We start from the raw sequence: 14,938 nt of genomic DNA, 5'->3' as shown, positions 1-14,938 counted from the left end.
ACTCCTAAGAGTGTGCCAGCTTCCCCAGGACCCTCCATAGGATGCTTGTCAAGCACCAACAAGGGCAATCTCTGGACTTCTTCCTGTGTTTCATGAAGCAATCACAGTGGGTGCCAGGACCTCACAGGTGTCCTGGAACAGCAGCCTTTCTGAAGACAGCACCAGAGAACTCTTAAATTTCTTTAAAGATGCTGTCCCAGGGCTCTCATTTTTACTGCACGTCCTTTAACAAATTAAATAGCAAAATGCATTCACTGTTCCAAACGCATAAACAAAATTAGCATTTTATTGACAGTTTCAGTTAAGAAGCCAAAGTCTACAAATGTACAAATAAATGTTCCTTATGGTTATTTTATATATACTTTATTTTATTGCTTTTTTCCCTCTTGGTATCCTATCAGTCATGTATTAAAGAGACAAGAAAATCTGAAACATTTGATTCTTCAAGTATATCTTCAAGTATAACTTGCCTCTTTTTCAATGGTGACAAAATTACTCTCTCTCTAGATTAAATAAACTGACATTTAAAAAAGCATAGAGACAGTATTAACCCTTTCCTCATATCATCTCGGGTACATCCTTCCAGCATTGTGGTCTGCATGAAATAATCTAAACAGCCCAACCTGGTGTTCAGTTTTAAGGATTTCACAATTTTGGTGAAAGGCAAAAAGGGAGATATTATCTTCCATTGCAGTTCCCCAGTTCTGCAGAGGATCCAGTTCCACAGAGGAGAGCATCCATTTGCCAGCATCCACATCCATGCTGAGCCCAGGGATGCCGGAGCTGCTCCCGAGTTCCCAGAGGCTGCGAGGCCACTAGAGGGATGTCTACAACCATCCTTCCACAAGCTTCTGAAGCGCCAAACCACCACTTCACTTTTCCGGCCAGCTGCAAATCACACACGGAATCAAACAGGAATTGAAAACGCTGCAGCAAATATATCAGAGGGCTGCTCACCATGGTGTAGGGAGAGCATCTGGAAATCACCAGCTGGAAAGGTGAGATGCAATGCTGGAGTCCCACAAAGCCCAAGTGAGCTGATCAAAAATCACAGAATCATGGATTCACAGAGTGGTTTAGGTTGGAAAGGACCTTAACAATAATCTAGTTCCAACTCACCTTGTTCTGGTTGAACAGTTTTCTACCATCAAATTCCATTTGATGGAAAGTAAATGCCTTGTCCCCAGATCCCTAGCTGCTGCTTTCCTTCCAGCATATCTGACATGATCTACCCGAGTCTCTTTGACAGCCAAAGGTCAAAGGCTTCCAGGCCTTGGAAGATCAGGGGGTCTGGGCTGTGGTGGTACCACCCTAATGACTCTGTGGGCTGCACATCTGCCTGTGACACAGGTCATAGGGGAGTCTTGCACAACTGCTTGGAAAACCCAAAAAAACCCTCAAATTTTGTTGTTTTCGGTAGTGAAATCTTTTTTCAAGCTGCCACTCTGCAGGCAACATCACATCCAGCACTTGGTTCAGAGCTGGAATTATGTTTTACTGCAATATTTCCTACTATTCTCAAGTACAGCTAGAGATATCCTTTGTTTGTTTGTTTGTTTCCAATGGTTTAACTTGTATCTAGTAGCATGGCATAATCTATTTAAACTATCAACAAGTTAGCAGTAAGCCCTGTGAAAAAAGTATTTTCTTTTATTAGTTTTAAATTAGTTGACTAGAAAAGGATGAAAATGTATAAGTGAAGAGTCCCCTCTCCTACAGAGACCAACTGTTGGAACTGAAAGGGGCTGCAAAGAGAGGAAAAGATGGGTAAACTGAAGAAATAAGCTTTAGTTATAAGTACTATAACAGACACTGTGCACTCCAGAACAGCGTAAGTAATGAGCCCTAATTTACTACCCTGTCTGGGTAGATGGGTCAAACTGTTATCTTAAAAAAAAAAAAAAAAGTTTTAATTTACATGGAAAAGAAGCAGCATAGATTTTAGAAGTGGTAATAGTTAGAGTTGGATGATTTATTTATTTATTTTAATAGTTAATTCTCTGGAAAATGTGGTTTCAGTCATGTCTAAACTATTTGCTTCAAATTTGCTGAATAGTTTTGGCTGGAAAAAAAACAAAGGAGGGGATAAACTGTGTTGGAGGAAAGTCCCCAGTTACCCAACAGCTCAATGATCAGCGGATTTACTTAGGTAGCAGAGACCCCTTAGCAGAGGCTGGTTGAGGCAGGCTATGCTCAGTCCCTCCTGTTACCACTTAGACTTTGTCCAGACAGTGAGGGATGGGGACACACCTCCCAAGGGAGCACGCTGGTTCCCAGGGTAGGAAGCAATGACTCTCATGCTCTCCCTCTCTTGGTGACTCTTGGTGACTTTGTGCAGGTCAACAGCTTCACCGCCAGGAAGAATTTCCCCTTTCTTCTGCTTCAGGGATACCCAGTCCTTCAATAGCTTTCTAAGAAGTAGAATTCTGCTTCAAAATTCCTTGGACAAAAGTTGGATTTCCTTATCCTAAGTATATCCATGCTATGACTTTCTTTCAAGCATCCATAGCAAATATTCACATCAGATTAAACAGAACATTTAATGTTTCATGCAAAAAAAAAAAAACCACAAAACACACACACAAACAAAAACCTTCAGGTTATTTTCTTTCAGCAAGGAAAAAGAGACAGTTTGATTATATCCAAACTGTGCTGATTTTTATTACATTCACTGCGGGTTTTGAACAAAAATGCAACTTCCACAAAGTGTTTAACTGATCATGAAATAGTTTGGTTTCACCTTCATCCAGACTACACTACACTTCATGCAAACCCTTGTGCCTGCAGCCACACAAAGAATTGCAAACAGCATTGAGAGCTCCCGACTCCAGTCCCTGCAGTGCCAGACACCACATCATACAGTCCTTTCAAAGTGCACTAATCACACTACAGGTAGATATTTTCTTTCTGCCTTTACTTGGACAAGGGTTGTATCAAAACCCTGTTGTGAATAGCTAGAAACATTCTTATTCCATCTAAGCTTATTTGTGGCCAGTTTACTTGCATATGCTCTTCTGTCAGCATTGTTCTGTAACGTACAGAGCTCTCAGACTCCTTGATGTTGCCATCTGCAGTGTATCTACAGACATCACCATATTCCCAAGTCACCCCTCTGCCAATCCAGAAAACTGTTATTCAAGCCACCTCACATAAAACAGGCTGCTTTGTTCCTTTATCTCTGCCAATTTCCCATTTTCAGTTCCTCTCCCTCAATACAGATGAATGGAACTATTTATGTCCCAGCAGTGTTTTCACTTGACCTTGCCCTGCCTTATCTTACTTGACTATCTTTGTTAATTTTTACAATATCTTTTATCCTTTTTAATTCCTTATTTTTATCAGCTAACAGAAGCCTGAAGTACTTCTCAGCTATTTCCAAACGGTATGTTCCCACATTACATCAGAATTTCTTACTATTTCCCAAGTGCACATCCCTCTATGGACTGTACCTCTTGATTATATCCTATTTCTATCATTCCCATCATTGAGATGATTCAGATCTTTCAAGCAATGTTCCAACCCTTAACTCTCTACTGCTGTTGTCTTCTGACCCTCTGCAAACAGCCAGTATAATAAGCAGCACACGCCTGGATTTCATACTGATAAATAAAAAGGTTCGTATTTCAAAAGTTAAGACTGGTCCTTGTACTTCTTACCAATCAAAATCCCTTCCCTCTCCTTCTCTCCCCTCCGTCCTCTCTCCCACTCTCCCTCTCTCCCTCTCTGTGCTGAGTGGTTGCTTTGCTGCTTGACTCTGATGTTGTTTACATATAAAATGACGTAATTTCTCCAAGACTGTAAACCTTTATATGCAAAGCTACGTCTTCGCTAGTGCACTCACAACTGTTCTTCCTCCTGTTTTACAGCCCCTGCAAGTTCCCTGAGAGTAGGCACAGCAGCTGTAGTTGTTTACACCCCAGTATCAGCGAGGCTGGCTCAGTTTCCCCACAATTAACAGTAGCTAAGTCTTGATGAAAAGCAGAGCATCGGAATGACAGTGCTAATACAGAGACACATAATGTGGGTATTCAGGGATGCACACAGAACCACTGCACTAATCATCTTTTCTTAGCCAGTTCTATCCAAGTCATCTTCTACTGGCATTTCCCCCTAATTGCAGGGAGCATTCAATGCCCAGGATTTTACTGACACTTTCCAAGCCAGTTCCTGCATACTTATGGCAAAAGGCCAGATCAAAAGAAGGATTTATTAAGTGACTAAAATGGTTCTTACACAAAAATCCAAGATCACAATCCAAAAATACTCTTCTCAACAGCTGTCTAATTGTGAAGGTCACTAAGTTTGCTATCTACCTCTCTGCCTCCATCCTGCTCAGCACTCCCTTTGATAGGCTACGGAGCCTTTTCTTCCTGGCATCCCTATCTTCTTATTGGTGCACTTTTCTACATAAAGACTTCTTCAGCAGAATGCATCCTTAAAGAGGCAAAACCACACACCAGCCTGCAAGATAGTGGCTAGGAACTTTATTTAGAGGTGAACTACACACCATGAATTGCCACAGGATAGAGAAAGGAAAGCACGTACAGGGGTTCTCACTCTGCTAAAGAATTCTGGTTGCATCAGGAGGGACACGCTGGTTCAGATTACGTCTCATCTGGAAAAACACAAGGCTTTGCGCACATTTCTTATAAGTTCTGTTCATTGCGCAGTTGGACTCCCTTTCTAACACATCTGATTCTCCTCAGGAGCCTATTTAGTTAATTCTGGACTTTGGGTTCCATTTTGGGAAGTTAGTGTTTAATGTTTGGTCTTAAATCCAGAATAAACTATCAGAAATGGTTTTGTTCATACAGGTATGTGTTCACTGGAAGAAATAAATATTACAGGCATGCAAGTGACAGGTCAGAATCAATCCTTAGTCCCCTTCTCAGAATTAAAAGGAGGCAGAAGCAGCTTTGAGAAGCTCTGGCCAGCACTTCCAAGGTACCAGCAGCTTTGTACTCCTGCATGTTCCCAATTTTGCAACCTTTAGCATGTGTCATGTAAAGGAAGTGCTGGAGATAATGCTCATAGCAGAAAGAGAGTGTCAGAAATCCTCCTCTGCTCTAAGGTACTCTGAGGCATAAACAGCCTACTGACAGCACAGCGGGGAGGATTTTGTAAATCACAGCAGCCTCTCAAACTGCTGACTTACACCTATGGGCCACAGAGCCCTAAACTTCACCTAAATGCAGAAAGCAGCAAAGGAAAAGTCGAGGTCAATTTGTCCTTACTCTCCAAGCTGCACTCACTGCAGGTTTCCTCCTGAGACTTACAGCAGGGAATCTGGCACATCACCATCGCGTAAGCATTTCAATTAACCTCGATTCACACAGCTTCACTTCTGTCTTCACAGCAACCAAGAAACTACAAAATTACATTATTAACAAAAGCAATGCTAGTTAGCTCAGGAGAATTATGTAAGCAATTAAGAGCCAGGCAGAGGCATTATCAGGACACACCCAGGCATTATGCAGCCACTTTTGTTTCACACCTCTTTTTCTTGATTCTCTGGTATTTGTGCTTAAGATACTGAATTCAACAGAGCAACAGACAATACCAACTGACAGTTCTGTATTTATCAGCTATAAATGCTGTTTGAAGGAGTGGGAAGCAGATACCTGGCATACCTATGAGATACAAAGGTATATTCCTTCCCAAGTAGTAAAAGTAGATGTAGGCCTTTACCTACAAAGTTTACCATATGAAGACATTTTCTTTAACATTTGCTTGATTACTTTGGTTTGCATTTAATTATCTAGATGGCTGAGTGGTTTTGTAATTTTATAGCTGGCCCGTGCTAGTAATTGATGTGGTGGTGTCATTCTTACTGAGGGCTGGTTTGGAAATGCATAGGGTTTGAAAAGCTGCTTGTATTTAAAGCCGCTAGTTGTGATGCAACTGATGCTCTACTATGAATTAAATGAAAGAATGTTAAATAATTTGGGGTTTTTTTTGTGTACTTTACATAACTATAGTATTTACCCCAAGACAACACTGGAATCAATAAATCAATGATGAAGATTGTGGCTGACTTTGTGAGTTGTTCAAAAACATGTGTTTTTATATCTCCTAGATACACAAGTCACATACCTTCCTTCCCATCTGTTTTCTTTAACATAAAATGAAGAAAACCAGGTTTATTTTTAATCCAGAAAAATAATTCATTAACCTTTAGGTTGACTGAACACTAGCATGTGAGAAAGGAAAATTAAAAAAAAACCCCTCCCCCTGCCCCCAATAAACTTATATTCCTTTCCATCCCTGTTTCATATTTATGAATCTAAAAGTAAAGAAACCCTTATGCTAATGAAATAAATCTATATTATTTTCTGGAGGTAGAATGATAATCTTTAGCTACACCCTCCAAAGTCTCGAGACCTCATTATCTAAAAAACCATTTCTTGTCCTATTTCCATCACAACAACAATCATCTATGTCAGTGGAGCACCTTGGGCGAGTGACGACAGTTACACAGCTTCGCCTGTAGCAGTTTGACATGGTTTAATTTTGGAAGCTTTCAAAGACTCTGTATTTGCTTGGACTATTGAAGTGGAGGGGTTGTCCTTCTTACTTGGTTGTCACAATTTCTTTCTCATTTGGGATGAGAGTCGATTCATGTCGCTAGACAGAGATAGTCCATGATATCACTTAACTCTTCTATACATCTGTTTTCCCATACGCAAAACACAAAAAGGGACTACATCCACGTGAGATGCTAAACCTAAATTTTAGAGATCCCACCAATTAGTAGAACCAACTCCTCTGTCAGTAGTGCTCTTATGTTCTCCTCTCAATATCTGCAGAGAGTGAGAGCCTAAGAAGAGGATTTGCAAAAGCCTTACTTAGCCAGCAGCAAGTGCTAAAAGCATAGCAGATGCACACATGGGTAGTTTGTCTCCTTCTTCTTTTGCAATAGATAGTAGTGAAAGCACACCTGAGGTCCAGAGCCAAATCCCTCTTCTTCCTGAAAATGCTTGATCCCTATGGAATATCATAAAGGAATGACCTGAAGGAGATGACTTTTAACCAAAAAGCCTCATTTACCAACTTCTTACAAATCTGTTCCTAAACATGCAGCCAGTACTGAAAATGGTCAACAGCAAATTCCCTACTGAATCAGGACGCCTAAAACATATTTGGACTGCAGACACATCAAGAGTTAAAGGGCTTTTTAGGGAGCAGAAAGAGAAGTGAAGGATCCAGCTGTGGACTTTAGGCTTAAAGCTGCAGCATGCATGCTGGAAGGCTTGGACTTTGCCTTAAAAAAACATGGTAAATAGCATTTGACAAGTCACTGCATTGGACTTCAAAACTAGCACACATAGACTGGGTAGAAACAGTTCTTCCTTAGATGGTCATTGTTAGGCATAGGTGATACCCTCAGAGATATACGTCACTGAAGGCAGAAAAGGTAGAACTGCAAAAAGACCACAGAAGGTGTTGTTATTTTTCCTTTAGGACATGTTAAAACAGTGTTTTTTGCAAATACTGAGAGAAGGATCTGACTTTTTCGATACTCTTTTTGCCACTTATAACCAAAATAAAGCAATAAAGCTTCTGCTGATGATTTTGTTGAGAATTTGTGTCATACAAAGGAATTCCGCAGACTGCCGTTGTCAATTTGTCCCTGTAACAGACTAAAACTTGTTTAGTCAGTAAACAGATATGTCCTGAAGGCTGCAGAAACAGATCTATTGGGCAAGAATTTCAAGAAGGTACTGTTTCTACACACTTGCTTTTGAAGTCACAATCACACTTTTTTTTTTCTATGTAAAAAGGACTGTAATGCTTATTTAAGAATTTCTTTGTTACCTTTGTTTAGATAACACCCTGAACAATGTCACTAAATCACATAAGCTAAGTAAAGATTGTTTTTTACAAAGCTTATTTCATAGATAAGAAAAAATGAGGAAAAGAGAAGCACCTAGCCTATGCCAAGGGGAAACTGAGAAGGGAGCTTAGCTCTTCACATAACCTGGTGCTTGAGACCAAGCTCATTGAAATCACCCCCAAAACTGCTGTTGACATTAGCAAAACCTAGCACAGGCTCCTTATCAATCACTGGAAAGACACTCCCCAAGTTTGCACTGCTGCCCAAACCTATTTTAAATCCCTTCTTAAAAAAAATGAAGCATTTCTGCTGTGCCACTTACAAGAAAATAGCCAATGAATAGGCTGTAAATGAAGAAATCATGTTTATTTTATGTAATTTAGAGCTTTTAATGGTTGGATGTGCTAGGCTGTGTAACTCCATGATCCTACCAATACCCTGTCCCAACTCCAGTAGTAATCCAACTTGTTGTTGCACCTAGTTCTTTTATCTCACAGCAAAGTAAACTGCTCAAGGAAACTATGCGATTTTTTTGTGGTGTTGCAGTTTAAGCAGATCCTAATCTGTTTTGGAGATGAAGCAGTCTTAAGATATAAATAACCAGTGCCTCTCCCAAACAGATTTTCACCAATTCCTTCAGGAAACTCACAAACTCAATGTGGTTCACTGAAAGAAGTGTGAGTCATACTGCCCAATTTGACTCTTCAAAATGTTCATGTGTGTGTGTATTTCAGTCAGGTTTGGGGATTTTGATTCAGTGTATTGTAAAAACAAAATCCAGCTATGGAGTTTGGGTTGATATTCAGAACAGACCTCCCCTTGAGTCGGGGCCCTGACTCAGAATATCACTGAGAGTGATCTCGCTCAAAGCCATGTGAGTGACTCACATATTTACTTCTTTCTGACTCCCTCTCCTCTTCCTTTCAAGTTAAAATATTGGGCCATTTTTCTGACATCAGCTCACTGACATCCAGCTATCAGCTGAAAGTCAACACAGTAAAATGATAACCTTTCCTCCCTAAGGTCCTTCCACCTCAGCAAATGGCACTTCCCTGGACTCTGTTGTTCTGCTCTGTAACATCTGCCCAGCAGCCACATCTCTGGAGCATCTCTGCCATCCAACCCACCACTGCCACCCCTGCACCCACAACTTGGACATCAGTGACATCCTCCCTGCTCCAGCCCCTCTTGTCTGGGTCTGGTAAACAGCATCCTGCCCCCTCAAAGTGCCCACCGATTGTGGTGAGGTGGCTCTACCCACCTCTAGCACAGTGTGGAGGTTAATCTTCCTGAGTGTGCACAAGGGTGGTCTGCACCTTCCCCAGCACCATCTAGTACTCTCTCATGCACGTAGGATATACACATAGGAAAGGGATGGAGCCCCTCTCTGGTAAGAAAAGACTGAGAGAATTTGCATTGTTCAGCTCGGAAAAGAGAAGGCGTCAGGGTGACCTAATTACTGCCTTCCACTACCTGAAGGGAACTTAAAGGAAAGATAGGGCAAAACTATTTACAAGAGCATGTAAGGCGAATGGCTTCAAATTGAAAGAGAGTGGGTTTAGATTAAACATTAGGAAAAAATTCTTTGCTGTGAGGGTAGTGAGGCACTGGAACAGGTTGCCCAGGGAAGTTGTAGATGCCCTATTCCTAGAAGTGTCCAAGACCGGGTTGGATGGGGCTCAGAGCAACCTGGTCTATAGTGGAAGGTGTCCAGGGAGGTTAGAACTAGATGATCTTTAGCGTCCCTTCACCCAAACCATTTTTTATGATTTAATGATTCACGCGCTGAGCACTGCTGCTCTCCCGGAAACGCTGCTTGCCCGCTTTCTCTAATGTCGGGAGGCTTTTGTTTTTGTTTTTTCCCCGCGTGTTTCACGGTGCGCGGGCAGGGTGAGTCGGCTGTGCCCGATCTGGGAGAGCCCCCTCCCTGCGCGGCCGCCCCGCCCGGGCCCCACGGCTGCCCCGCTGAGCTCAGGGCTAAATGGGGCGGTGAGCGAGAGCCGAGCAATGCGCCGCTCGCAGCGGGGCCTTGTGGGTAGGGGAGGCCGCCTGCGCGGGGCCGGGGAGCGGCGGCCGCGCCGGGCCGGGCGGACCGCGGGGTGAGCGGCGAGTGAGGGACGGAGCCGCAGCCGGAGCGGCGAGGCCGGTGGGGATCGCGGCTCCCGCCCGGGCAGCCAGCGAGAGCTGCAGAGGGAACCGCGCTCTGAGCTCGACCCCGCGGCGGCCGCTCCTCCTTCCCCGCCCGCCTCCCTCCGCCCGCAGCGATGTCCCGGCGGAGCGGGCACTGAGCCGGCGACCGCCGAGGGACGCCCCGAGCGGGGAGAGGCGGGGGCACGGCGGGAAGCGCTCCGTCCCTCCCTCTCCCTCCCTCCCAGCTCTCCCCTCCCCTCTCCCCGCGCCCGGGCGGAGCAGCGGCCGTTTCCCCGCGCCCTTCATGCCCGGGCGGCGGCCACCGGCGGCGCTGCCCTCCGCTCCCGCCTCGCCGCCCCCGCCCTTCCCCGGGATCGCCGCCGCGCTAGGCCCGCCCGGCGGCCCCGCGCAGTGCCCTCCGCGGGCCCGGCACTAGGCGGGCCGGAGGATGAGCCAGCAGCCGGCGGGGAAGATGTCGGCGGCTCCCCTGGCGGCCGAGGCGCCGGAGCCGGCGGCGGGGATGCTCGAGGGCCGCCAGAGGAAGCTGGAGTCCATGATCCGCGACCCGCGCTCCCCGGTCAACGTGGAGAGCCTGCTGGTGAGGGGCGGCCGCGCCCGGGGGCAGCGCTCGGCGGGGGAACAAAGGGAGCGCTGCCCTCGCCTCGGCCGGGCGGGAGGGAACGGGAAGGAAGGAAAGGGCTCCCGCGTCCTGAGAGAGCTTTCCTTGGGGGAGGACGAGAGATTCTCTCCACGCCCCCGGCCGGGCCGCTGTCGGCGGGGAGGTGGCGGGATCGGCTCTCGCCCCCCGGGGCTGTGCTGGGTGAGGGGCCGGACACGGCGCCGTGAGAAGGGAGCGAGCGCTTCCCAGTTTGGTACATCTTACTGTGGGGGAAGTGAGAAATGTCCCCGGCAAGATCTGACCCGGGGAGGAAAGCGCCTTGTTTGCTCGCCCAGCATCGTTCACACCGTTCGCTTTCGCGCCTCGTAATCGCGGGTGCCCGTGCCCAAAGTACCTGCCTGTGTGAGCGCTGCGGGCACTCATCGCTTACCCCCTCCAAAACGTCCCCTGGTAAAGATGAGGTTCCTGTGTGATGTGGAAGTAATTCAGGAAAAGGACACGCCTAAGGGAGAAATGTAACTGGGGGTCCTGTGGGGTCACGTTTATTTTCCACTGGGGTAAATTGATTCGTCTTGTCTCCTGTTTCAAATAGCATTTTTCTGTGTGAGTGTATGAAATATAATTTAGTAAGAAATTCGTGCCCTCGGGAAGAAGTGAGAAGGGAGTTAGATTTCCCCATTTAAAACATCCTAACTGGAAAGGCAGTAAGAGACAGATTATTATTGTTGTCGTTATTTTCATTATCATTGTTATTGTCATTATTGTTATCATTATTATTGTCGCTGTTAACTCAGCTTTAGGGTCTTCAAATCTTATATTTCCAGTGTGTCCCAAGATTTCCAATGTGTCCCAGTTATGGGGAGCAGAAAAGGGGGGAATAAATCCCAGGGCTTCCAAGAGCTGCTCAAGGCACTCACACTGTGTCCTTTTTTTTTTTTTTTTCTCTCCTCCTTTCAAATAGCTCAGTTCTGTTTGGCCAAAAATACAGGAACTGACTGAACAGTATGTATGCCTGTGCTGTGTGGAGAATATAGGAATTTCCTATAACATCTGAAAAATGTTCTTCCCGAGGCTGTAGTGCTGTGTTACTCCTCTCATAGATGTGCAGAGGCATAATGACAGCCATAGTCAGTGGAGGGGAGTGGGAAACAGCGCTACAGATCTGACTGGGTTCAGATAAGTTTTTGCCTAGGCCAAAGCAAAGAGAGCTGCCTCTGGGCTTCGCTCCCAGCATTTTCACTTTGGTATTTTGCTAGGAAAACTTTGACCTGTGGCCAAAAAAGAGCAGTTAAAAATAGTGCAGTCGTTCTGAAAAATGCATCAGGTTAATACTTAACCCCAGTAGACTTTTCACACTCTGCTTTTATACTCAACAGTGTGATTCTAGTCTTGTCTTGCCTCTCATGCCTTGGACATAGATTAAATACACTGAAATATATTTACATTTCTGAAGAGAAACTCTAACTGCAAAATTGAGACTGGGTTGCTTAGAACTTGATTTTTGTTTGTGTGTTTGTTTGTTTTGTATGCTTACAATGTAGCTTCATGTAACACATTGGGCAAATTAGCAAACCATGGGAGAGTGTTAGTTGGATTGTAAATGCATTTTTGTAATGCTAAAGGTCATCACTTTCCTTTCTGCACTCTGTAAGTATTGTTTAAAAAATGAGCAGCAAGTAAAATCTAACACTAATCAATCAAATGTCCTGGCTTATGCATTCTACATGTCTGTGTATGAAATAATTAACTATTTATTATTCTTATTTATGAAATTTGCAATGGATTTCCGGTAAAAGCTTTTTCTTTAGGGCTTTAATATTGTTGCTTTATGCTATTTGACATTAATTTTGCATTTGCATGCTGCTAAGCAGTCTGATTGTGAAAATATCATATTCATATTGAAAAATATACCTATTACTAAACAGCTTACTTACAGTGTAAATTATCATAAGAGGGAATGTATTTTTTGTTTAAAGTAGAAATGCAGCAACAGAAACTAAGAGTCAGGGAAAACATCTTAAAAAGACTAGCTGGAATGCCACTATTTCATCCTCCAAAAATAACATAACCAAAACTAAAAATGTGGAATGGAATTCAAAATGGAATTCATTTCCTTACAGTGTAAAAAGTCATAAACAGCTGCTATTCTGCATTTTGTGTGCATGCTTTATTTTTGGGAAGCCATAAAAAGTGAAAAAGTAACTCTTAATCTACAACACATGGTGTGAATTTGAAAGACATGAAAAGCTGAGGTAATAAGCTGTTTTACTCTAGATACCAATTTCACTGCTTATCAAGAGCTGTTTCATTCAGTGCCTCTAAATGAAGAGGCTTTCTTTGTGTACCTCCCTGGCCACAGGATGGCTGACCACATCCATCTGTTTCTTCAACAGGAGAATCTATAAAGCCAAATACATTGATTGATTATGTTCTTTCCACCCCCCTTTGGGCTCAAGAGAAACCATTAGATTTTCTGATGTGATTTTTGCTATATTATATCCACTAAAACTTATTATTTATACCCGTGTAGAGCATAATTGTTTGTGTTTGATTAAAGAATATCTTTGAAAAAGACATTTATTCTTAATTCAGAGGCATAAAGAGATAGAGAACTCACCACCACCCAAATTGAAATGTATGGTATGGTTGTCACCATCCTTTTTCTGCCTAAAAAAGGGAAAAAAATCATAGAAGACTTTCCACTCATTAGCATAGATCAGATGTGCAGCCTGTGCTTGGTGGGGTTCTCCTGGGTTTGGTCTGATAAAGAGATGAAATGGGAATGCTAGAACTGTATATACTCTGTTCAGTGATAGGTTCCACCAAAACATCTACAAAGGGAAGTGGTTATTGCAACCTTATTCAAACGTCAACCAAGTGCTCCTTTTCTCATTGCATTGTGCTGAAAGCCTGTTGTTAAGTTGCCTCTGCTAAGATAAATAACTTTGTTGTCACAGCTCTTGCTCTTTTTGGTCATGTAACATTGCATTAGTGGTTATGAAAACCCGTTTTGTGTATTACATTTAGATCGTGCAGATCCCTTTGTAAAGCTGCTGTATTCTTACTATTTGCTTTTCTGCCAGTTGTGTCATCCACTAATTTAACAAAGTGACATTTTTATGCGTACTGCATGTACACATGGATGATAGCACCTAATGGTATTTGACCTTGGGTGATCTATAAGAAACCCATCTATAAATACATTCCTACTGAATAGTACCTAGTTGACAACTACATTTAAGGAGAACTTAATGGTTCTCAAATACATTTGTGTATTTATGGTTTTGCATATGAGCTCTATCTACAGTATTAACTGAGTTATTTTCTGTAGTATTCAATACACATTATTCAGGGGTGCGCTGGCAAGTGTTAGCTGAACACTTAATGTGTTCTAAAACTAGAGCCAGATAGGTCATTGTAGGCTGTGGAAAACTAATCCAGACCTCCACTTCCTTGGCCTGTGTAATTGTATCACTGCAGCACATGCTGAAATAAACTTCAGTGTTGTATGGTGGTGATGAACAGCTCAGATAAATCTTATCATTCTCCTCCCTGCAGTGGTCTGCCTGGGCCTTCTGCTGGGGCTGCAGTTGAGTGTAGTTACCTGGAGAAAGGATCTGGTGTCTGCCCCTGGACTCATTTAGTCCAAGCCTCAGGATTTTAGTGTTAAGCTTAAACTTTGGCATTACGCTGGTGGTGTAAAATATTAAATATATTCTGCCTGCTCTGTTATGGTTGCTATGTGAGCCTTTGAGAGAAGGAGCTCTTAAAACTGTCAATTAGACAGTGCAGCAGTGAAATTGTGAGCACAGTGCTGGGCTACGCCGGGAATGCAAGCATGGTGGACTGACAAATGGAGAGATGATTAGCAGGAGAGTGCTCAAGTGTCTCAGAATATACATGCCTTAGAACTTAAAAAATCCAAACCCACAAAACAAAACTGAACCAATTGGCCATTTATTTTTTGTTAATATAAAACTGACAGGTAAACCGTGTGTTTCCACTAGTTTGAACATGAATAGGTGTTCATCTGTGTTTACCCTTGCTATTGAGACCCTGGAATTTTACTTTTAATGAAAAGTGGGTTGCAGATACAGCTGTGACTCTCATCCTTTCAATAGGTGCATCTGTCCATAGTGATCTCATCAATTGAATAGATGCCAACTTTATATCAAGAGTGTAAATTGAGCAGATCTGAGCTCTGTTAATATGGGGTCTCCAAGTCATCATGGTCGACACAATGTATCCTTTTGCTGGATTTTGGCCTTATGAGCTTTCTAAGTGTTTCATATTTAATATGAAAGTTGTTTCATTTTCCTGAATTTATTGCCGCATAGTTTTGAATCAGCAAGAGC

The 14,938-nt window shown here is 43.3% G+C and overlaps 1 protein-coding gene across 3 annotated transcripts in view; it reads left to right on the top strand.

The window, feature by feature from the left end:
* Positions 1-10,337: 10,337 nt before the first annotated feature.
* Positions 10,338-14,938, top strand: part of ROCK2 (Rho associated coiled-coil containing protein kinase 2) — a 105,171-nt gene continuing 100,570 nt past the window's right edge. For 2 of the 3 annotated variants that reach the window (XM_050315279.1, XM_050315278.1), the window contains exon 1: positions 10,340-10,562. In XM_050315279.1, coding sequence (XP_050171236.1) covers positions 10,413-10,562 — 150 coding nt within the window. In that variant the 5' untranslated portion in view covers positions 10,340-10,412. Of the gene's footprint in view, positions 10,563-14,938 lie in introns of all 3 variants that reach the window. The other variant, XM_050315280.1, reaches the window with a different exon arrangement.

This window comes from Myiozetetes cayanensis, unplaced genomic scaffold (genome assembly GCF_022539395.1).
Source record: "Myiozetetes cayanensis isolate MyiCay16 unplaced genomic scaffold, myiCay2020 scf2-11, whole genome shotgun sequence".
Taxonomy (NCBI): Eukaryota; Metazoa; Chordata; class Aves; order Passeriformes; family Tyrannidae; genus Myiozetetes; species Myiozetetes cayanensis.
Note: the sequence above shows the minus strand (reverse complement) of the source record. Positions and strands in the feature narration are given on the sequence as shown.